Below are 24,099 nucleotides of genomic sequence, written 5' to 3'. Positions count from 1 at the left end.
GGCGGGTCCTCCAGACTCTAGAAATCCTTATGGATGGGGAGTCCTTTCCTGGGCTTGTGCCAAAGAATAACCTCTGGGCTGCTGTTCTAACAAGTCCTGTTGAACAAGAGCCCTTGTCTTGACTTAGGCATACAACTGGAGGCCACCATGGGGCAACCACCGTAGGTAGAGACCTTGCCCATGGCCAAAGTGGGCTTCCCAGAGTTGGGGAGAGGGTGCAGGGTGGGCATTGCACAAAGGTTCTATGCTACCCTTTGTGTTGATTCCTCCTCCCTGTGAACAACACCTGTGCTTTCCACATAGGCTCAAAGAACTTCACTCTGGGTCTACTTCAGGTGGAAAAATAAGCTTTATATCATGGGGCTTTACAGAAGGTTTCTTCTGGGGAGAGGGTATTAACACTGCTAAAAAAGAGTTAAGCATGAGAACTCATAGGAAGAATTGTTCCAGCCCTGACTTGCCCAGGTGAATTCACCAGGGATGCTGCTCTTACTCAGGGAGGACTCCAAAGATAACTTCTCTGATGTGGAAATCAGAAAAAGGGTTTGTTAGTCACTGTTCTGTGAAGCATCTGGGCTTCTAAAATTCCAACCCTAGTACAGTTCGGAGGCATGCTGATCCTCTTGGGAGCTAAGAGCTAAAGTCAGGGTACAGGCCTTGCCACCTCCAAACTGAGGGATCATCATGACTTGCTTGAATAAAGCCAAGAGTGAGCTTAGGGTGTCCTGAGTGGTTAGACCTGTGTCCATCTTTCTAAAATCACTCAGAGCTGAGGACTGAGAGGGCGGGAACTACGGGCTTCCGGTGTCCGGCTGAGCACTGCCCAGAGCCCAGGGGACTGATCTCCATCGTCCCATTCCCCTACAGCTTCGGTCTTGTCCACACTCCCGAAATGCAGAGAAGGCTGCCCTGAGAGAATAGCGCTGTGCCCGGCGTTCCTGGCACCAGATCTGGCTTAGGAGCATAATGCCGTGTCTTCCTCCAGAAAGGGGAACGGCTGGCGGCGTGGCAGCTGCCGCTACCTGCCAAATCCTTAAGGGAACCACTAGATAGTTACCGCTGACGGACCCAGGTTCGCGCTCAGCCCCAGGATTCTCTACGGCCGTTAAGCCCTGCCCCCTATGGTTCGTCCAATCGGGACCCAGCCTTCAGGCTCCGCCTCTACGTTGCTGCCACCACTTCCGGTCCGCTCCCGGAAGTCCCGCAGTGGAGCCAAATTTGAAGCCTGGGGAGAGGCGGGGACGGGGGTGGGGGCGCGGTCGCAAAGCTGGACCCGTCGAGGTTTCCTTGGCTGCCTGACCCCCTTAGGACCAATCATCATGCCTATCCGTGCGCTGTGCACCATCTGCTCCGACTTCTTCGACCACTCCCGAGATGTGGCCGCCATCCACTGCGGCCATACCTTCCACCTACAGTGGTGAGTGACTGCTGTGTCGGGGCTGGGCGCTCGGCCTAGTATGGCTACAGTACTGTGGGGTGTCGGGTCTCTGGGCGGAGCCCAAACAGGTGATTAAGACGGAACTAGATGGAGCCCCAAGGTAGATTCCCCACCTGGGCAGAGGCAGGTCAGGGCAGGCTTCCCAGAGGAGGTAACAACTGAGCTGAGTCCAGGGTAACAGAGTTGGCTCAGTGCGGATAGAGTAGAGGATTTCTTGGTCAGCTTGCAAAGTGATGTGACCTCAAAACTATTAATCTGGTCGGAGGTGAATTTTTGCTGTTTTTTTTATTAAAAAAAAAAGATTAAAAAATTTTTTATATATTTATTTATTTTGAGAGAGAGAAAGCAAGCAGGAGAGGGGTAGTAGAGAGAGAATCCCAAGCCGACTATACGCTGTCAGCACAGAGCTGGGTGCTGGGCTTTATCTCCTGAACCGTGAGGTCATGACCTGAGCGGAAATCAAGAGTGGGACACTTCACTGACTGAGTAACCTAGGTGCCCAACTTTTGCCAAATTAATGAGCCCTTTTACTTGTTTGAGATAACCTGGTAGGCCTCTGGCTATCCGATTTGTTATGGTTTGCTTGATGGTTTGGGATGATTCTATCCAGAGTCATCTCATTGGTCAGACACTCCAGAGTATTCATTGATGCCAGGTAACCCAAGTTAACATGGAAGGGCAAGGAGGTGCTCCCTGGTCAAGTCCTGCTGTCCCTATAGGACCGTTCTGTTGAATGTACAGCTGGTGAGGAAAGATTCCCCCAGCAGCTGTGAACTGGCTGATTCAGAGCTCCTATTTAAAAATTGAAATATAATTGACATACTATATTATATTAGTTTCGGGTGTACAACATTTGGATCCAATAGTTGTATACATTACTTGATGCTTACCACGATAATCGTAGTAACCATCTTTCACCATACAACAGTTATTACTGAGCATATTTCCTATGTTGTACTTTTCCATGACTTATTTATCTTATGACTGGAAATTTGTACCTCTTAATTCCCTTTATTTCACCCATCCCCCCTCCCACCTTACCTCTGGCAACCACCAGTTTGTTCCTTGTATTTAAGAGTCTGGTTTTTTTTTTGTTTTGTTTTTTAGATTCCACATAAAAGTGAAATCTCTGACTTATTTCATTTAGCATAATACCCTCTAGGTCCATCCATGTTGTCACCAATGGCAAGATCTCATTCTTTTCTATGGCTGAGTAATATTCCAGTGTGTGTGCCTGTGCACGTGTGTGTGCATATGCACGTGTGCACAGGTATGCTATGCCTTCTTTGTGTATCTATCAGTGGACACTTGGGTTGCTTCCATACCTTGGCTATTGTAAAACCTTCTTTTTTTTTTTATTGTGGTAAATTATACATCACATAAGATTTGCCATGTCAACTGTTTTTGACTATCACAAAAGTTTATTTAACAAAGAATTTCAATATGAAAATGTACATGACCCAGTTTTTCTATTATAGTAAAATGGATCCTTTGGAGAGGGGATAAGTGGAAGCAGTTGATTTCTCTGGTGAACACAGCCTTTGTTTATACTCGTTCCAAGACTTCTAATATGATTATACTGTTCCCTCCTATTACCACCATTCCAGTATTGTTCTGTTGCCTGCTAGTTATCATCTGCACACATTTATCTATTACAAGATTCTTATAGGGATCAAATCCCTGCAGCATTCCTTGGACATATCTGCCACCATTTAATTTCAACGATAACTTCTTGTCCATAATTCTTTTTTTAATTTGGGAGGGTGAGCTTTGCTCATGATGTTTAATTGGTAAGCTCAAAGATGCCTTCCATTTTAACCATTTTTAAGCGTACAGTTCACTGATATTAAATACATTCACAATGCTGTGTAACCATTACCACTTTCTATTTCCAGAACTTTCCCATCATTCCAAACAGAAACACTGTACCAATTAAACAACAATTCTCCATTCCCTGCTCCCCACAGCTCCTGGAAACTTCTATTTCACCCTTTGTCTCTTTTTTTTTTTTTAGTTTATTTATTTGTTTGTTTGTTTGTTTATTTAGGGATAGAGAGAGCAAGTGGGGGAGGGCAGAGAGAGAGAGAGAGAGAGAGAGAGAGAGAGCAAGCGAGCAAGAATCCCAAGCAGGCTCTATACTGTCAGCACAGAGCCCCATCTGGGGCTTCATCTTATGAACCATGAGATCATGACCTGAATTGATATCAAGTCAGAAGCTTAACCAACTGAGCCACCCAAGTGCCCCTTTACACTGTTTCCTTGAATTTTCCTATTCTAGGTACCTCATATAAGTGGAATCATACAATATTTGTTCTTTTGAGTTTTGCTTACTTCACCAAGCATAATGTTTTTAAGGTTAATCCATGTTGTAGCATGCATCAGAATTTCATTCCTTTTATGACCAAATAATATTCAATTATATGGAAATACCACATTTTGTTTTTCTCCTCATCTGTTAATGGACCTTGGGTTGTTTACATGTTTTGGCTAGTATGAGTAACGCTACTATGAATTAGTGTAGAAGTATCTGTTCGAGTCCCTGCTTTCGTTTATTTTGGGCTAAACCCAGAGGTGGAATGGCTGGATCAAATGGTAATTCTGTGTTTAATTTTTTGAGAAACTGCTTTACTGTTTTCCACATCAACTGCACCATTTTACATTCCCACCAACAATGCGCACGGGCCCTATTTCTCCACATCCTGGTCAACTCTTGTATTTTCTGTTTTTGTTTTGTTTTTCATAATAGTTATCCTAATGGGTGTGTTTTTTGTTTGTTTGTTTTTGTTTTGTTTTGTTTTGTTTAGTGTGTGTGTTTACAGCTGTCTCTTCCCTCTTAGTATGCTTTCACTGTATTCTATAAATTTTGGTATGTTGTGTTTTCATTTTCATTCATCTCAAGGTATTTTCTGATTTCCCTGTAGTTTCTTCTTTGACCCATTGGTTGTTTAATAGTGTGTTGTTTAACTTCCACATATTTTGTGAATTTTCCATTTTTTTTCCTGTTACTTATTTTCAGTTTTGTTCCATTGTGATCAGAAAAGATACTTTGTGTAATTTCAACCTTTTAAAATTTATTAATACTTGTTTTATGACCCAACATATGGTCTATACTGGAGAAATATTTCATGTGCACTTGGGAAAAATGTGTATTCTGCTATTATTGGGTGGAGTATTTGTCTGTTGGATCTAGTTGGTTTATAGTGTTGTGTAAGTCCTCTATTTCCTTATTGATTATCTGATTGTCCTACCCATTATTAAAGGTGTGGGGTATTGACCTCCCCAAGTTTTATTGTAGAACTATTGTTCTCTTTAATTCTGTCCAGTTTTCTTTCATATATTTTTGGTCTTTGTTGTTAGGTTCATATATGTTTATTATTTATTTATTTATTTTTGAAAGAGAGAGAGAGACAGAGAGAATGAATATGGGAGCAGGGGAGAAGGGCAGAGGCAGGGGGAAAGAGAGATCATTTATTTTGAGAGAAGGGAGGGCAGAGAGAGTGGGAGAGAGAGAATCCCAAGCAGGCTCTGCACTGCCAGTACCGAGACCAACACGGAGCTCTGTCTCACGAACCGTGATATCATGACTGGAGCTGCAATCAAGAGTTGGAGGCTTAACGAGCTGAGCCGCCCAGGTGCCCCTTTTAATTAATTAATTTATTTTTGTTTTTGTTTTTTGTAACTTAAAAAAAATTTTTTTAATGTTTATTCATTTTTGAGACAGAGGGAGACAGAGCGCAAGTCGGGAAGGGGCAGAGAGAGAGGGAGATGCAGAATCTGAAACAGGCTCCAGGCTCTGAGCTGTGAGCACAGAGCCCAATTCAGGGCTCGAACCTACGAACTGTGAGATCGTGACCTGTGTAACTTTTTTTGATATAAAGTCTATTTTGCCTTACAGTAACATAGCCACTTCAGCTCTCTTTTTGTTACCATTTTTACTTATCCTGCTTGGGATTCATTATATTTCTTTAACTTATGGAATGGTTTCTTCAATTTTGGAAAGTTATCAGCCATTATTATTATCTTCATGTATTGCTTCTATCCCATTATCTCTTTTCTTTTCATATTAGTTTCTTATTTCTGTTATAACAAATTACTACTAACTTAGTGGTTTAAAACAGCACAAATTGGGGCGCCTGGGTGGCGCAGTCGGTTGAGCGTCCGACTTCAGCCAGGTCACGATCTCGCGGTCCGTGAGTTCGAGCCCCGCGTCAGGCTCTGGGCTGATGGCTCGGAGCCTGGAGCCTGTTTCCGATTCTGTGTCTCCCTCTCTCTCTGCCCCTCCCCCGTTCATGCTTTGTCTCTCTCTGTCCCAAAAATAAATAAACGTTGAAAAAAAAATTTTTTAAAACAGCACAAATTTATTATGTTGTAGTTCCAGGGGTCAGAAGTCCAAAATGGGTTTACTGGGTTATAGTCAGTGTGGGAATATACCTTTCTTGGCTTATGGCCCTGTTCTCCCCATCTTCAAAGCCAGCAGGGTTACATCTTCAAATCTCTCTGTATGACTCTGACACTTAACTTAAGGACTCTTGTGATTACATGGGGGCACACCTGGATAATCTCCCCATCTCAAGATCCTTAATCACATCTGTAAAATTACTCTTGTCATGTATGGTAACATATTCACAGGTTTGAGAAATTAGGACATAGACTTCTTGGGGAAAAGGCATAATTCTACCTAATACTTTCTTTTTGAAGCTCCTTATCATATGTATGCTAGATCTTCTCACAATATCTTCTATATCTTTTATAATCTCATATATTTTTCTATCTTGAGGCTCCATGCTCAACATGGAGCTTGAACTCATGACCCTGGGATCAAGAGTTGCACACTCTACCGACTGAACCAGCTTGGCACCCCCATTTTTCCATCTTTTTAATTCTCAATGTTTTCTCTAACCTATCTTTTTGTTTTACTAATTCTTCAACTATGCCTAAACTGCCATTAAACTGATCCATTTAATTATTGATTTTGGCCACTTTTTTGTTTTAGAATTTCTTTGGTTCTTATTAAATTCTGCCATGTCACCTTTTATTTTGTAGTTCTCTACTGATATTTTCTTTGTTTCCCATTGATTGATAGATTGATTGATTGATTGATTGATTTTTAATTTATTTATTCTTGGGAGAGAGAGAGAGAGAGAGAGCATGTATAAATGGGAGAGGGGCAGAAAGAGAGGAGGAGAGGGAGAATCCCAAACAGGCTCCACACTGTCAGCGAAGAGCCCAATGTGGGGCTCAAACCCATGAACTGTGAGATCATGACCTGAGCTGAAATCAATAGTCAGGCACTTAACCAACTAAGCCAGGTGCCCTGTTTTTTTCTTTTTTTTCTTTTCTTAATGTTTATTTATTTTTGAGAGACAGAGAGAGCGCAAGCAGGGGAGGGGCAGAGAGAGAGGGAAACACAGAATCTGAAGCAGGCTCCAGGCTCTGAGCTGTAAGCACAGAGCCTAACGTGGGGCTCAAACTCACGAACCGTGAGATCATGCCCTGAGCCAAAGTTGGATGCTTAACTGACCGAGCCACCAAGGCACCCCCTTTTTTTCCTTTTTTAAAGTAAACTCTACCCCCAACATGGGGCTCTAACTCACAACCCTAAGATCAAGAATCACATGCTCTACTGACTGAGCCAGACAGGTACTCCTCTAATGATATTTTCAGTTTTGATTTTTATTTCTTTAGTATAATGTGTTATGTTGTATGTGACAATTCCCATATCTGAAGTCTTGCTGGATATGTTCTGGTTTGCACTTGTAATGCTCTTTTCCTTGTATGACTTTACTTTAAGAAAACTAAAGCATTTACTTTATGTAAATGGAGTCATATGCAGTATACCTTTTTTGTATCTGGTTTGTCTTCCTCAATGTTATGTATATGTGATTCATTTTTAATATTGTTCTTAGTTGTAGACTCATTCTTTCTTGTTGCCATATAGTGTTCCATTGCGCATGGCTAGCTTTGATTATATCTTGTACATAGCATATGAATTTTTTTTTTTTTTTAAGAGAGAGTGAACGAGCAGGGGAGAGGGGCAGAGAGAGAGAATCTTAAGCGGGCTCCACATTCAGCATGGAACCTGACGTGGGGCTCGATCCCATGACCCTGGGATCATGACCTGAGCCGAAGTCAAGGGTCAGATGCTCAACCAACTGAGCCACCCAGACACCCCTATGAAAAATTATTTATAGAAAAACTTTGAGGCCTGGGATGATGGTATCCCAGAAACAGAAAGACCTCTGTTTCTCCCTGTTCCCTGGTGGGGGAGTCTACTAGTAGGAGACTAATTAAAGTTTAAGGCTTGAGGTATTGTTGGACCACTCAGATAGACGATGCAAAGCTGGACAGTATTTTACTTTTAGCACTACTTGCATTTACTTCTAGTTTACCCTTACTCTGAAAGTGTAGCCCTTGGGAATCCTAGCTTAAAGTGGGTGTGTTATTAGAATCCCTATCTCTGAGGGATCCTGTGCTTTGACTGCTGCTCTTTAGTCCAAGCCTAGAATGTTGACAAAAGAGCAGCTGAGGGGTAAGGAGGGCCACACCAACAGGGCCAAAAAAAAGGACTTGTCCCAGAGTGCTTGTCCCAGTCAGGCCTTATGGGATGTGCTGTACCACCTGTGGTAACCGCCCTCCTATGTGGGCAGGCTCTGGGTCAAGAAAGAACAAGTCAGACCCTGTTGTGGTTGGGGTGGCTACCTGCTCTATGTGTCTCTACCCAAGCAAAGGCTCACCAGTCTGCTTTTCTGCTTCTCATTCCAGCCTAATTCAGTGGTTTGAGACAGCACCAAGTCGGACCTGCCCACAGTGCCGAATCCAGGTGAGGGTGGTGGGGTGAAAACACTTCAGCTGAAGATATCTTTTACTTGCCAGGAAGCAGAAATAAGGAAATATCTCTGAAACTGAGCAATATCTTTGACCTTTTTGGACCCTCATGGTTTGAGGCTGATCAAACCTTACTTGTGCTTTTGAGTGGCTCAGGAGGCCTGCTTATGCCTATGAGTAGCTAGCAGGTGGACTTATTGCCTGGGCTAGTCTTCACCTAGGTAAATCTGGCCTCCTTCTCTACCTTTCCCCATTTCCTCAAAGCACTTAGAGCTGGGGTATCTTTTGAGTAGTTACCACATAGGTTTGTGGTGACATGACTTTAGTAACCACCAAAGTGGTGGCGCCAGCTTAGGGAAACTATAGGGTTACAGAGTTCATCTGATTCCAAGGGAAGTGTTGTGAAAAGTTGGGCCTGAGAATAGGCCTGGCTGCACGTTAGGTTGCATGTATATCCCTGTGCTTGCACGTGACCCAGCTATATACTCATACTCTATCTTGTCCTTCCATCCAGGTTGGCAAAAGAACCATTATCAATAAGCTCTTCTTTGACCTTGCCCAAGAGGAGGAGAGTGTCTTAGATGCAGAATTCTTAAAGGTACCTGGGATTTATGTCATTCTACTGAACTCCAAGCCCCTTGAGAATTTACTTTCTGCTCCCACCCAGGGTGGGTACCTAGAGTGTCACGATGGAGTCTGGAGGGAGATTTTGTAGAGGTTTCAAGGCAGAGGGGAGGAGAGCAGAGGAGAAGTGATGATAAGACCCAGTCATTGGAGAAATACACTGTTAGGGAAGAAGGAAGCCTGTTTTCTTTAAAAAAAAAAATGTATTTTTTTTTTTTAATTTTTTTTTTTTTCAACGTTTATTTATTTTGGGGACAGAGAGAGACAGAGGATGAACGGGGGAGGGGCAGAGAGAGAGGGAGACACAGAATCAGAAACAGGCTCCAGGCTCTGAGCCATCAGCCCAGAGCCTGACGCGGGGCTCGAACTCCCGGACCGCAAGATCGTGACCTGGCTGAAGTCGGACGCCTAACCGACTGCGCCACCCAGGCGCCCCAAAAAAATGTATTTTTTTTAATGTTTATTCATTTTTGCGAGACAGAGAGTGAGTGGAGAAGGGGAGAGAGTGGGAGACACAGCATCTGAAGCAAGCTCTAGGCTCTGAGCTGTCAGCACAGAGCCTGACGCAGGGCTTGAACTCACAAACCGTGAGATCATGACCTGAGCCAAAGTCAGACACTTAACCAATTGAGCCACCCAGGCGCCCCTGAAGGAAGGGAGCCTCTTGACTGTGAACCTTCCCTTTGGGATTTTAGAGTAATTCCCAACAAAGCCCAAAATGTCTCTCCTGAGTTTCTCTCACCTTGCAGAGGTTCTACAGCCATCCTTCCCAGCCCACTTTGCTGCTTGGACAGATTAGAAAACTCTTCTAGTCCACACAGAGAAGATGTGTGGACCCACTATTCACAAACATGGCTGTGCCTCAAAACTGTGAGAAAGCTTGGTGTATATCCAGGTGACTGAGTCTTTCCCAGATCAGGAATAGAGGGCAGAACCCCTGGAATCAGGATGTGAGCCCACACTGCTGGGGAGAATGGGTGGATTCCCTCCTACACTTATTCCCCCAAGTCCAAGATTTAGCTTTCTTTGTGTACCAGAGGGCTAGATTGGTAGAAACCTCTCAAGAAAGTGGGATTGGGGTTCACAATGAACCTGGACTCTGAGGGTTAACTTGCTGGGCATCTGTCAGTCCGGGGTTCATTTGGCTTTGGGCCGGGGTGGGGTGGGGGGGTGGATACCATGATGTCCTTGGAACCTTACTGCTTCAAGAAGGTAGAGCTTTTGTGCTTAAAGCCAACATGTTCATTGTCATGGTAACTGCTCCTGGTTTTAAGCCGCATCCTCCCTGTGATAAAGACAACAAAGGCAGCTTCATTTCTTTCTGGCTTTCAAAGCCAGATCTAGGAGAGGGAGAGGCAATGTCTTGAGTAGTTTGGAGCAAGGGCTTGGAAGGTACCCTGCCAGGTATTAAAAAAAAAAAAAAAAAAAAAAAAAAAAGCCTGGGGACTTGGGGGAGCTTTGGGTTGGTGTCTGTCCTCTGCAGCCTGTGCATGCCCTTCTCTACCCACCACTTGCACTCTAGGATGTTCTTCCCACAGTGACCAGTCCAGCTACCAAAAGCTTTTGCCCCAGAGTCCTGGGTGGGGATTTTGACAGTAGGGGGCTTATCCACCCACTGGGGCTGGGCTTTAGTATTGGTCACATGTAAAATCCTGAGTCTTGTATTGACCCGGGAAAGGTGATCTGGAGGAAGATTTGCCTGGATTCCATCCAGCTACCATCCTGAACCCTTGGCCAAGCCTTTCAGTTCTGCAGAGCCTGGTTTTCCTGCTTATGCAGTAGGTACTTCTCTTGCCTATGGGGGTGTTGAGTGCTTTGAATTCCTGAATGGAGTCTGGGCTCAGTTCTGCCCCAGCCTCTCAGTGGTTCTACGGCAGTGGCTGTGTAACTTATGCACAGGCTTCGAGAGGTTCATTTGACCCTCAGAATAGTCTGGTTAGAGCCTAGCACATGTGAGGTTTCATCCAGAGATACAAAGTTGTCCCAGCTCACCTACCTTATTAGGGTTGGGAGATTCATGGTATACAGAGCCAGCTTAGAGCTTGAAGAGAAGTAGATTGTGAAGCAAGGGTGGAGGGAAGGAGTGATGACCCAAGGTCCCTGGGCATCCCAACTCTGTGTCCCTGGTGAGTGCAGCTGAAGCCTGGAGAGGGGAAGGGCCAGGCCAACACAGGGCCAAGGAAATGATGGAATCCTTTGCTGTGAGACTGATCACACAGGTCCAACTTCACTTCTCTTGCCCCTCTTCTGCCTCTCTCCCTGTCCCAGGGTCTTCTACCAGAGATTATTTTTCTCCACCTCACCTACTTTTCAGAAAAGTACAGAGATAAAGCAAGATGTATCTCTACACTGTTGGCTTAGCTTGGCTGTGACATACAGCAGGGTCTGTGCCTCCCTGGACCTACAGACCTCATTGTCCCTTCCTGGATCTCCCTGCATGCCTTTTGGGGTGCTGTGTGGAAGCCAGCTATGATGCCTTTCTATTGCTTATTGTGGCTATTGCCTTACAGAATGAACTGGATAATATCAGAGCCCAGCTTTCCCAGAAAGGTGAGTTAGTAGGAGATAGGTGGCCCTGGGAAGTCCCTGACCCAGGTCCTGAAGGGAGAGATCCTTGGGAGGAAGGCCTCCAGTCTTCTGGTGAAGCTAGGGGCTCTCCCTGCTTTGTATTTCCAAGAGTTTTGCCAGGTCTTGTGATTGGCAGGAAAGGAAAGGAAAAGGAGGTGCCTAAAGCTGTCCACCTAGATTAGGTGAGCTTCTTCTTTTTGTCTGAGGCTTCCTGCCAGGACCCAGGCCGGGAGGGAGCTACCTAATGGGACAGAGTATTTGTAGGAGAAGGTTTGGCTGGAAACCTGATTGAGTTCTGAGATGATGAATTAACTCTACCCATGGGAGTGGGGAGCAGTGAAATCTTTACTCAAGTAGTTCCAAGCAGCAGAAAGAGGGTCTCATCCCCTGAATGAAGAAACTCTGGCTCAGCTTCCCTGGTTTGGTGCATGCCAGAGAGAGAAGCGGGCCACCCAATTGCTGACCTGAGACTTTTCCTTACTTGGCTCTGGGGTGGGGGGCTGGAACCTAAGGTCTAAGGTTCTTATGCTGATGGGTGAATGGGCCTTCCCCGCCCCCACCCCCCACTCCAGAGAAGGAGAAAAGGGATAGCCAGGTCATCATCGACACTCTGCGGGACACCTTGGAAGAGCGCAACGCCACTGTGGAATCTCTGCAAAAGGCTTTAGACAAGGCTGAAATGCTATGCTCCACCCTCAAGGTTGGTCCCCAGGTTCTGTGGGCACAAGTTATTTGGGAGATACAGCCTGGTCCTGAGCTCACCACTCTGGGCTTATCTTCTGGTTCTGCCTTTGTCATTACCTTCATTTATACAGTTGTAAAATGGAGGCAAATCCCTTTTCCCCCAGGCCTCCCATATTGTGCCCATCCAGCCTATAAACAAAGAGCCATATTGGCTACACTTCTGGATTTTGTACTAGGTAGTTCGGACAGGTGAGGACTTCCCAGGGCTTCTTGGAGGGGCTGCTCAGCCAAGACCTAGGTGAGGCTGGACCTTGTTTCCAAAAGTGGTTTGTACTCCACTGATGAAGCCAGACCAAAGAACCTTCCATTAGCACTCTAGTCCTTGGCTGGGTTGCTCTCTGGAGCCAGATCAAACAGCATCCCAGGGAGGAGCAGGGGCCCTTTGAAGTCGGCTGTGCTGAGCTGACCAGGCAGATCAAAGCCTGCAGAGCAAGCAGCTCTAGACCCAGATGAATTTTGTATCAGCCTGGGTTGGTGAGCCTCTTGCTCTCTAAGGGGCATGAGGCGATTGATCTGAACCCACAATTGATATGCTGGCCTCGTAGGAAGGAGCAGTCCTTGCTGGATGCCATTTGTAAGGGAAAGGGAGCCATCTTTATGAACAGATAGGGCCCCAGGTGTTCGTTGTCTCTGTTCCTGCTTGGTGGCTGGGCTGGATCACATGGCCTGGCCAGTGGGAGGGAAGGAGTGAATCAGTACCTAGCTGCACAGCAGGAGTCTTTGATGGCATTCCCAGGTCAGAGATAGAGTGGTTTGTGCTGAGGACAGCCTGGCCAGCTGCCTCTGTCTCGGCTCTTCTATCCTGGTAACTGTCCATGGGTCTAGATGGTGGATAGCAAGGCCTGGATCTGTGTTTCTTCACCTTCCTATACAACATGCACCATGAGCCCTTAAGTCACAGGACCTTGGCAGCCCACAATGGGCCTGTAGATGGTTGCAGTGGGCTGTGCCTGTGATAATATATCTCAGGAGGAAGCACGCAGAGAGCTAAGGAAACAGTTGGCCTAAGGCCTCGTAGCAGAAAAAGCACAAACAGAGGGGCCCAGGCGCCTTCCTCCCTGGGGGCTGGGGACACATGGTTATCAGCATTTTGAAAAGGAGACAGTTCTCCTGATGACTTTAGCCATCGTCCCTGGGATTGTCCAAGCAACAGGTATGTATGGATGTGTGTGCTCTTCAGAAACAGATGAAGTACTTGGAGCAGCAGCAGGATGAAACCAAGCAAGCACAGGAGGAGGCCCGCCGGCTCAGGACCAAGATGAAGACCATGGAGAGGTGAGCTTGGAGCTAGGGACTGCCCTCTGCCCTTGCTCCTGTGGCTCCCAGGTGGCACAGCTCTCAGGACTACAGGGGGATTGGGTCACCTCTGTGGTTCAAATCTCTCCATAGGCCACATGGGGCTCAGGCCAGCTGGGTATGGGCACAGGTCTCCTTGCTTGACCTCTGCTTCCCATGGGGGCCCTTGCCTCACTCCTCCCTGTTCTGTTGCCTGTGGCCTGACAACCTGGCAGGTTTTTTGCTCCAAAAACCTTTCTCTACGGATTCCTGACCTTGAGGAGCTGTCAGCACCCCTTCTTCCCCAGCAGCATCCCTACAGCTGTGTTCAGCTCTGCTGTGGGGCCTTTCTTTGGATAGACCCGCCTGCTAGAGCATGCTGGCAGCTCAGGCTGTTACCATAGCAACAGCAGCAAAGGGAAGCAGAGCTGTGCTGGGTACCTACCCGTCAGCCTCCAGATTTTAAATGCCGTGGGTTGGGTGTTTTTCAGGATTGAGCTCCTACTCCAGAGCCAGCGGCCCGAGGTGGAGGAGATGATCCGAGACATGGGTGTGGGACAGTCAGCAGTGGAGCAGCTGGCTGTGTACTGCGTGTCCCTCAAGAAGTGTGTACTCTGGCCCCTCTGACCCAGCCCAGGAGCTAAGCTACGGCACCCAATCCGTCTGCTCTCCATCTCTTGCAAAGCAGAGCAGGCAGAGCTAAGGGGCAAGCTCAGGAGCTATGCTGCCTCAGTTTGCACCTTGACCCCACCTCTCACAATGTGGCCAGGAGCCAGTCTCTTAGCCTCTGACCCACAGCTTCCTGAATGGAGATAGTAATAATTTGCCTCATAGGGCTAATGAAAGAATGAGTGTGAATTATAAGTGTTATTTCTTTTTATTTATTTATTTTCTTACGTTTATTTATTTTTGAGACAGAGAGAGACAGAGCATGAATGGGGGAGGGTCAGAGAGAGAGGGAGACACAGAATCCGAAACAGGCTCCAGGCTCTGAGCGGTCAGCACAGAGCCCAACGCGGGGCTCGAACCCACGGACTGCGAGATCATGACCTGAGCCGAAGTCGGACGCCTAACCAACTGAGCCACCCAGGCGCCCCTATAAGTGTTATTTCTAAGAGGGTCGGCACCACTCTCTGAGCTATATAAACCCCATCATGATAAATGGAGCCTATTTCCCATCGGCATTTATTGACTCTGCCTGATTTGCATCAGAAATTTGGCTCAGATTCTCCATTATCATGGAGGTGAGACTGGGGGAAAGGGACAACTTGGCTGACAGGCATGGGATCCCAGATATCTCCTGTGAGACCCAGATGAGGTAGGGAGCCTCTTTGTGAGACCTTAACGAGGGCAGGGCTTGCTGCGCATCCTCTCAAATCACTGGTGCCTGCACAACAGGGGATAGAGACTCCCCAGCTCTCCTTGCAGGACCCCCCAAAACATTACCCTGTTGCGCTCAGGTATCAGAGTAGGAATGAGAACCGGCCTAGGGGACAGCCTGGGCTTTGTGTTTGCTTGGTGCTGTGGCTCATTCTGACCAGCAGCATGTCCTATTCTGACATCTCTTTTCCTGGCCCCCTTGTAGAGAGTATGAGAATCTAAAAGAGGCACGGAAGGCCTCAGGGGAGCTGGCTGACAAACTGAAGAAGGACTTATTTTCTTCCAAAACCAAGGTAACAGTGGGGAGCAGAAGATGAGGGGAGAGGTGGCTGTCCTTTTGTCATGCTCGTTCCTGTCTCCTGAGCAAAGCCATGGGGCTGGATGGCACAACGGACTCCATGGGGCTATTGGGTGACTCACAGAGACTGGTTACTGGGCCTTACTGGGCTCTGGCTCTGGCTCTGTGGCTGGCCCACCAAGGCCGGCAGTTCACACAGGGTTCTCCCCCAGTATGCGCACGGTTACACTCCCCTCTATTCTTCCTGGTTCCTAGGCACCTCTTAGCTGGCTGGAGAGCACAGATCCCTAAGGTGCCAGTGTCCGAGGCCTATTTTTGTACCAGGCCCAAAGTAGGAGGAACCTACTTGGAACCTGGTTCAGTCAGCACAGCTGTTTTATTTCTGGGCCCAGTGCATCCATGGACTATTGGGCATAGAACGAAGCCCTTGTTCCTGGGCAGCTCCAGATGGACATTGACGGATTAAAGCCCTGCCCCACAAGGCCAGAGTCTCTCTTTGTATCCTCAGACTCTTCTGGACCCTGGGCTCCTACGAGCATGCACTAGGTAGCAGCAGGTGGAGGCAGAGCACAGGGCCACCTGTTGGCTTGTCCTTTACTCCCTACACTTTCTTACAGTTGCAGACAGTCTACTCTGAACTAGACCAGACAAGGTTGGAGCTGAGGTCAGCTCAGAAGGACTTACAGAGTGCTGACAAGGAAATCACAGTAAGTGACATCCCTGGCCAGACGGGAATGAGGAGTATTTTGTGTGTGCTCCAAAAGCCTGGGAACCTGTGCCCCAGTCAGTGGCAGTGGTTGTGGGTTCCCTTTATCTTCCTGGGTCAGAGTGGGTCAGGATATGCACTTTGACCCTGATTTGGAGCCTGGGCCTTCTCAGTAGGGGACAGACAGCACCTGTCCTGTACCTATGTCCCCAGGGTCACCAGAGGGGAGGCTTCCCCAGAGAGGGGTTCTGAGGCTGGGTATTCCTGGCCTCTTGAGCCTGATGTTGGGGTTCAGATTTTGGTCTGTTCCCAGGATGCATGTTGCTCGTGTCCTTGGCAGTCTCTCCAGTCTTGCTGCCTCAGCCTCTCTTTCACACTCTTCTCTTTCCTTTCCCAAGAGCCTGAAAAAAAAGCTAACGATGCTGCAGGAAACCCTGAACCTGCCACCAGTGGACAGTGAGACTGTCAACCGCCTGGTTTTAGAGAGGTTTGTTGACCTTCTGGGGTGGTTATAAGCTGGAAGAACTCTTTGGTAAGGGTCTTCACTACTCCTGGCTTTGGTCGGGTGGGTGGTCCATGTGGGCCTGTAGGCTGTGGGCCTCCTGCCCTGGGACACAGCCAAGATTTGGTGGGAAAACAGCTTTGAGGCAAGTTCTGGGCTCTAACGAGAGGCCAGGGTAGGCCATAGGGGACCTAGGGATGGGCAGGGAAGGGGAAGGGGAAGGAGCATGGACTGTCTTCAGGAATCCTGTTTATGGAATGCTTACTGAATGCATCTGTCCACCCCAGATTCTGAAACAAACACGAAACCAGTCACCAAAATAATTCCCCTATGGTCTCAGGAATGTGTGCATTAAAGCTTCCAGCAGAGGGAGCCAAGAGGCAGGGGGATGGGTGTCCCTGCCAGGACTGGCTGCCCATTCCTCTCTGGGTGTTTCACAGAAGCCAACTAGGTGAGAGCATCAGGGATGTCCTACCTAGTTGCCCAGCTGATGGCCCAGACAGAAAGCATGTAACCCAGCGGCCCAGCCTTGTATTTGAGCCACTTTTCAATGTCCTTTGGAAAATCATTATGCTCCTTCCCCATATCTGATGAGTTGCTGGAGTCTGCCCATTTAACCTCCGGGGTACTTCCTGATCTTATCCCTTACCACCAACCCCACGTAAGGATTGTGACCCGTCTTCCTGCTCCTCTTGTCTGCCCAGCTTATCAGCCCCTGGGTATCACATCATTCCTCCCCCACCAAACACTCCCAGACCTTCTTGCACTATGCTAACGCACTCTTAGAGCCAGCCTGGGAGCTATAGTAGATCTTTAGGCTTCAGCCAAATAATACTGTCAAACCAAGCAGAATATCCCTTGCCTTCCCATTTCTGGGCCTTTCTGTATGTCAGCTCCTGTTCACACTGGTGGGTCAGTTGCCCTGCAGAGCCTTCCCTAGCCTCCTCAGCAGGAGTAAGCTCATCCTCCTCTGCACAGGTAGTATTTATTTAGATGTTGTGTCAGGTGCCATGGGCCACAGAGGTGCTCTAGAGTCTTGCCAGAGCCTGGACCACTCAATACATACACACCCAGCTATGAGTAGACTGGGAGCCACATCTTAATCTGTGTCCCTCACCACCAGCCTCCTTACATGCACCATCTTTTCCCTACACCGTAGCATCTGCACGGAGGAGTGAGTGCCAACAAGCCAGCTTCTCATTCTCATTGGACCTTTAGTTCTTCAACCTTTGCTTTCTTTCTTACCTCAGACCTTCCATGTCTCTTTATGGAGCCAGAGCTGCCTGCCCACCCTAGCTTGGGTTGGACTGAGAAATGGCTGTGGGGATGTGATGGGCACATGACTGACTGTGAAGTCCAGTGTATGGCTGATTTTGATGAACTAGCCTGTGTGTCTGGTCCTTCCTCTGCACTCCACCCTCAGAGCCCATTGGCCATGCCAGCTTGGACCCCCAGGTAGCACAAGGGCCCTGTCAGAAGCTTGACAGTTAGGGAGCTGATAGTCTCAAAGACCATCTCATGTGTTCAAACATTTAGAATTTAAGCTTTCTTAGCAGGAAGTAAAAATTCTTTTGCTAGGATATCACTCAAGGCTGCTATCTACAAGCTCCACGGTGCTCCCTACACTTCCCATTTGATGGTCCTCAGGGTGTTTCCACATGCTTGTCCTCTGTATCCAGCATCCACAGTGAGGCACGCTTCCAGGCTCCCAGAGACTTTGCATACTTGCTTTTGCTTACTTTCTTTACCACTCCAGGATGGAGTGAGGCCTAAACTTCCATAACAGGTTCTTACTGAGTGCATGCTGCATGTATGGCCCTCTCGGTTCTCTTGGAGCTTGTGTTCTGGTGGGATAGGCAAGCTGGGGGCTTAGATGGCTAAGCCCCAAAACCCCCTGACCACATACTACGACAGGCCAAATCCCATGGCAAGAAGAGTGGCGCTTGTGCCATTTGTATCTAGAAGCTTCAGTGAGGGGTGAGCCCTGGCTCAGGTTTGAGGCACACAGGAGCCACCAGGGCATGCAGCTCGGGCTGGCAGGGGGTTGTCGCATGGCTGCGGAGAGCAGGGTGTGATGAGGTTTATTGACCCTCTGGGGTGGTAGACAGTAGCAGAGGACTTGCTGGGGTTGGTAGATATTGGCAGAATAACAGATACTACAAAAACGTTGTCATGAGTGCTCCTGGCTGCTGCTTTATGCTGTGGATCCCAGTGGGGGAAGCAAAACAACCAGCATGGCGTTGGTTTGAGGTGCATTTGTGCAACCTTTGTTTTCACTTGCAGGCAAGAGAGGGTAGAGCGTTCAGGGACCTGGCCAGGGAAAGGAAGAGAGAGTCTAATCTTCCCACATTGCTTACCCATCCAAATCAGTGTAGGTAATTCTCTTTTCTCCAATCTGCATGCCCCATTGGGCTCCTGGCCAGTGACTAATACCCTCACAGTGCATCTCCTTGTCCTTGAGCGATGGGTGTAGGGCTTTGGGCAGCCCTGAAAAGGTTCCTTCCTAAGGGAAGGAAATAGAGATGTTCTTGGGGCTGCCCTGCCATTCCCCAGAGTTTTCTGACCACAGGAGCTAGGGAACGCCACCAGGCCTGGATGGGCTAGAAAAATCCTATTGGCTGCAATTTTCTTTCTCTCTCTTTTTTATTTTATTTTTTTTTAATTTGTTTTAATGTTTATTTATTTTTGAGAGAGACAGAGACAGAACGCGAGTGGGTTAGGGGCAGAGAAAGAGGGAGACACAGAATCTGAAGCAGCCTCAGAATCTGAAGCAGCCTCCAGGCTCCAAGCCATCAACACAGAGCCTTTTGGGGGCTCAAACTCACAGAGCTGTGAGATCATGACCTGAGCCGACGTCAGACGCTCAACAAACTGAGCCACCCAGGCACCCCTCTCTCTCTCTTTTTTTAAAGTTTATTTATTTAGAGAGCAAGTGCGGGAGGGGCAGAGAGAGAGAAGGGGAGAGACAGAATCCCACGTAGGTTCCACACTGTCAGCACAGAGCCTGATGTCGGGTTCGAACTCATGAACTGTGAGACCATGACCTGAGCCAACACCAAGAGTCACTTAACACTTAACTGACTGAGCCACCCAGGTGTCCCAGAGTTCTATATTACTTTTTATTATTTTATTACTATTATTTTTTTTAGAGAGAGTGCACAAGTTGGGGAGAGCAGCAGAGGGGGGGAGAGAGAGAGAGAGAGAGAGAGAGAGAGACTGACTCATAAGCAGGCTCCACGCTCAGCACAGAGCCTGACACGGGGCTCGATCCCATACCCTAGGATCATGACTTGAGCCAAAATCAAGAGTTGGATGTTCAACAAACTGAACCACACAGGTACCCCTCATATTACTTTATAAATGCAACATATGAGCATTTCCCCATGTTACTTAGTTTACTTTCCAGAAACACTACTATAATATCTGTATCATAGTCAAGCTATGAAAGTGCCAGCTCCCTAGGAGAGTCATTTTGACCACTATGTGCCATCTACATCAATCTGTGGTCACATCTCTGGCCCCTTGTACTGCATTCTGAGAGATGAGGCTGTTTGGTCAAAAGGCAGTAACCTTTTGTTTGTACACTTGGGTTTTGTGTGTGGTTTTGCTTGCTTCCTTCCATGTCTTGAAGACTTTCACTGGTCCCACTATGGTGTGAAGCACTAAGCCAAGTGGTTTTTTTTCTGTAGAGATTCAGGCTTCCTTGCAAGGTGGCCCTGGGCCATGTGTGGGCTCCAGACCCCTGGAACCAAGCCATCTCTGATGCTGCAGAGACTGTTGTCCTTCTGAACTGCCGCGGTGGTCCAGAGTAACCACGCCATCTCTGCTTATAGCCCAGCCCCTTTGGAAATGCTGAACCTGAAGCTTCGCCGACCAGTCTTCGGTGATGATATTGACCTCAATGCCACCTTTGATGTGGACACCCCTCCAGCCCAGCCTGCCAGCATCCAGCAGGGCCGTGCCAAGAAGTTCTGCCAAGAGATAGCACAGTAAGTGGTAGTGCCTGGCCATGTCCACAGCCTGGAGGCAGGATGACCAAGAGGTCTCTGTAGGCCCTGCCATAGTTGCTATGAGTGGCTGACAGGGCAGTGAGGGTCACCTGGGGTTGACTATTACTTTGGTTCTAGCCACCTCTTCTTCCCTTTCCTGAGTACTCACTGTGGGCAAAGCCCTTCTCGCTTCTTTCAGTCATCACTATCACCCTTCAAGCAAAGGTGTTGGGATGTGAGTTGGAGAGAACACAGGGGTCCCAGTAGGGGCAGGTCTAGGTTGATGGTGTTGGGGTATGTGTGTACTCCCCATATCTTGAATGCCTGCCCACCAGAGTCCTGAGCCAGGGACTCTGAAGTTCTTCTTCCATTGTGTGCCTCTTGGGCTCATGCTTGAGGACCATCTCAGATCATGGTGCCCAGGGCCCCATCATCTAAGGGGGTAGCCCACAGGGGCAGGCTTGAGAAGCTGTGGGGAGCTGTAGTGGGATGGGCAGGACCTGCACAAAGGACCCAGTGGGACTGGGAATGGGGAGGTTGTCTCCTTGGCCACACAGGGCGAGTATAGTTCATCAGGAAGACAAGAACTACTCCCCTACGTACGTGTAGGTATATGCTACTCAGGTGAGGGGGTCAAGGGCTGAGTGGTTTCCTCCTAATCAAAACCTTTGGACGTGAGAGAAAGAAATTGAGGTGTTAGGCAGTGAAAATGGAAAAGGCCCAGGGAGAGAGCAAAAGGGAGAGCCAGCTGAGCTCTTCACCTCTCCCCACCCTCAGGGGTGGAGGTACCCGTGCTGTACAGGGCCAGGCCTGGTAGCAGTGGGAAGCAAGCCTTGGGCATGTGGGCTGTAGTCACAGGGCCTGTTAGTGCCTGCTGCACACCCTGGCTTCTTCATGTTGTCTTTTCTCTAGCTGTAAAGGGTGAAAGTGGACACCTGGGGCCTGCAGACTGCCAGGCCTTTTAGAGACATTTTTATCATCTTGAGGGCCTGCAGTGAGTGTGAGGGAATCCAGGATGCTTCCCCCTTGGATCAGCCTCCCCAGAGCCAAACTTGCAGCAAGTGGAGAATCTTCCCATGGCTTTCATGTAGCCTCACCACAGGCTATAGGGACAGGAATGAAGGGATCCAGAGTTGACAAGACTGACCCTCCCCTTGTCCTCATGGCTATGAGAAACCACAGGGTCAGCCTTTAGGTCACCCTCCTGCTACCCCCTCTGGGAAAATACCAGGAGAGGGTATTCAGCTGTTAGTGTCCCCAGGGATTGGGTGGAAACACTGTGTCTAGCTCCGGAGCTTTGAGTGAAGGGCCAGGGCTTGGGGCCATAATTCATTATACCCCAGACTGTGCCTACACGGATTACCTAAGAAGATGGCCTAGCTCTGTGTTGTGAGAGTACTTGATAGACTATCTACTGAGGGTATTGTGGAGATGGTAGCCCCAATGTGGGCAGACAAGGCTAAGTCTGAGATCACAAGGTGCCCTCTGCCTATATCAGAACATGACTGGCTTTCCCCCTGTGGTTGGTGAATCAGCTGGGCCTCCAGCCACACATAGAACCCAGGACATAGTAAGGCATTTGAGGCCTTGGGGAGGATTGGAATTGGCTTGGCCCCGAGTGGAAGCCACAAAATTGAAAAATGGTCCAACTTCCCATTCCTCCTCCACTCTGGCAGCTGTTCACAGACCTGCACTTGGGGTGGGGCTCACTGAGGTGCCTTGCCCAGCACAGCCATTACAGCAGCAATGCCACATGGTGGTTCCCCAAGGACCATGTGCTGAGCCTGGCTCACCAGGCCCTGTATCTTGCTCACCTGCCTCTTGTCTTTGTGTCTTGCTCTCACAGCTCTCCTGTTCAGGACATCCCCAACAAGATGCCCAATGACCCCAAGCAGGTAAGCTTTCCCTGAAGAAGTCAAGCAGTCACCATCCAACCCTTGCCAGAACTGAGTGTAAAGCGGGACTTCTGAAAGGGCAGGGTGTTGCCAGAGGCCCCTGGCCTGGGGCTAAGACACTATGGAGCCACCCTGGGAACTCTATTCATTATCCTATCTGCCTCCTGGTGAAGCATCAGAGATCCTGGTCCTGCTCCACCACCCCTACCCGCCCCCTCCTTTGCTGCCATCTCTCTCGTCAAGTCTGCCTTTGGGGACTCCCCCACCCCAGGAGTCCCAGCTCTCGCTGGGCGGCCAGCGCTGTATGGGAGAGCCAGATGAGGAGCTGGCTATTGCCTTTCCTGTCTTCATCCGGAATGCTGTCCTAGGCCAGAAACAGCCCAAGAGGGCCAAAGCAGAGCCCCGTCGCAGCACAGATGCCGTGAGTGTGGCTTCCCACAAGTGGCCCTCTGGGGGGGGGGGGGGGGGACAGTGGGGGGCCAGCTTCCTAGCTTCTTAACCTGGCCTGCTCACTTCTTCCTTCCGCCTTAGGTAAGGACCGGCTTCGATGGTCTTGGAGGTCGGACAAAATTCATCCAACCTGTATCCTTGTTCTGTGGCACTGGGCTGAGCTGAGCTACCCACACCATCCCTTACCTGTACCCTCAGACCCTAGCCTGGCAGTGGCTGCAGCCTCAGGTGTGCAGAGCCTGACCTCGCTCAGTATAGCAGAGCTTCCCCCCTCCAAGTCTGAGCCTTTGCTGCCCTGCATTCAGTCTCTTCTTTAGGCCTCTTCCTTGACATCTTCTTCAGACTGACACAACTATGATCCGCCCACTGCCTGTTAAGCCCAAGCCCAAGGCTAAGCAGAGAGTCAAGACAAGGACAGTGCTCCCTCCCTCCCAGGCCAAACTGGACACCTTCTTGTGGTAGTGAGAACAGTGAGTCTGATCAGTGGCCAGATATACGCCTCCAACTTATAGGCCTGGACTGGCTCAGCAGGAGGTTTTGGGGGCACAGCCCCTCCTCCGGGACCAGCCCTGAGGGCAGATGGGGATAGACGAAAAGATGGGGATGAGGGTGAGGCCCAGGAACTGTGCTTTTCCTGAACTTACCCTGCCCACCCCCACCATACTGGGTCTACCGTACTGGGCCTACATGTGGTTGCCAATGTGAGACCAGCAGGACCTGCTGTCTGTTAAAGGCTCTTGTGTATAGCCAGATGTAGCCGGGCTGCTTCTGGTTCTCCAGGTCTTTTGTTGACTGTATGGACCAAAGTGCTCAAGGCTTCTCAGGCAATTTCAGCCTGCCCATGCTTCTGCCAGCTTCTGACTTGCTGCTAGGCATGGCCGGAGCCAAGCAGGGTGGGGAACGAGGGGATGGTGGTGGGAGAGGATAGGGGGGAAGATTTCTATGTAAAATAAAAAAGAATACTTTCTTCCTGGCTCTGGGAGTGTAAATTTGCACCAACACTTTAGAAAACCATTTCGCATAAGTTTCTAAAGTGGGACCTTCACCTCGGCTCACACTGAGAAATCCTATCCTTAGGCATGTGTCCCCTCATAGGACACAGGGAGACTCCAGCAGGAATGCTATCACTGCAGTTTTGTTCACAGCCTCTAGCCTAGGCACAGCCCAAATGCCATAGGCAGGAAAGCAAATGGGTAAACAGGTATAGCCATACAGGGGGCTCACAGCAAGCAAGACAAATAATCAGCGACCTTTGGGTCTTAACTTCAAGAGCACTTTCTCCTAGAAGACTTCCTTTCTTGACCTCTAGCTTGGGTGAGGCCTCCTAAACTTCCCTCTCTGACTACTGCATGGGAGTTCATCTGCCTCTGCAGGGCCCACCATGGGCCTGGCACAGAGAATGAGG

At 48.7% G+C, this 24,099-nt stretch overlaps 2 protein-coding genes across 3 annotated transcripts; one reads left to right on the top strand and one right to left on the bottom strand.

Moving 5' to 3' along the window:
- Positions 1-72: 72 nt before the first annotated feature.
- Positions 73-23,661, top strand: TRAIP (TRAF interacting protein). Of its 2 annotated transcripts, XM_040445399.1 has the most exons (15): positions 80-1,417; positions 8,201-8,258; positions 8,778-8,861; positions 11,398-11,437; positions 12,028-12,155; positions 13,380-13,474; positions 13,966-14,079; positions 15,060-15,147; positions 15,770-15,859; positions 16,257-16,345; positions 20,194-20,349; positions 22,196-22,244; positions 22,516-22,665; positions 22,776-22,826; positions 23,037-23,661. In XM_040445399.1, exons 1-15 carry the CDS (start codon positions 1,122-1,124, stop codon positions 23,154-23,156), a joined length of 1,608 nt encoding a protein of 535 aa, XP_040301333.1. In that variant the 5' UTR covers positions 80-1,121; the 3' UTR covers positions 23,157-23,661. The 2 variants fall into 2 exon arrangements, with proteins under 2 accessions (XP_040301334.1, XP_040301333.1); XM_040445400.1 differs by lacking the exons at positions 11,398-11,437; positions 12,028-12,155 and having other exon boundaries at positions 73-1,417.
- On the bottom strand, positions 2,824-3,291 carry LOC121011216 (small nuclear ribonucleoprotein G-like). The gene has a single exon (XM_040445407.1). The coding sequence runs from the start codon at positions 3,176-3,178 to the stop codon at positions 2,984-2,986; it is 195 nt and encodes a 64-aa protein (XP_040301341.1). The 5' UTR covers positions 3,179-3,291; the 3' UTR covers positions 2,824-2,983.
- Positions 23,662-24,099: the final 438 nt, after the last annotated feature.

The sequence above is a fragment of the Herpailurus yagouaroundi genome, unplaced genomic scaffold (genome assembly GCF_014898765.1).
Source record: "Herpailurus yagouaroundi ecotype Mexico unplaced genomic scaffold, PumYag 193, whole genome shotgun sequence".
In the NCBI taxonomy this organism is placed as follows: domain Eukaryota; kingdom Metazoa; phylum Chordata; class Mammalia; order Carnivora; family Felidae; genus Herpailurus; species Herpailurus yagouaroundi.
The sequence above is the reverse complement of the archived record's forward strand: the minus strand, read 5'-3'. Positions and strand labels throughout refer to the sequence as shown.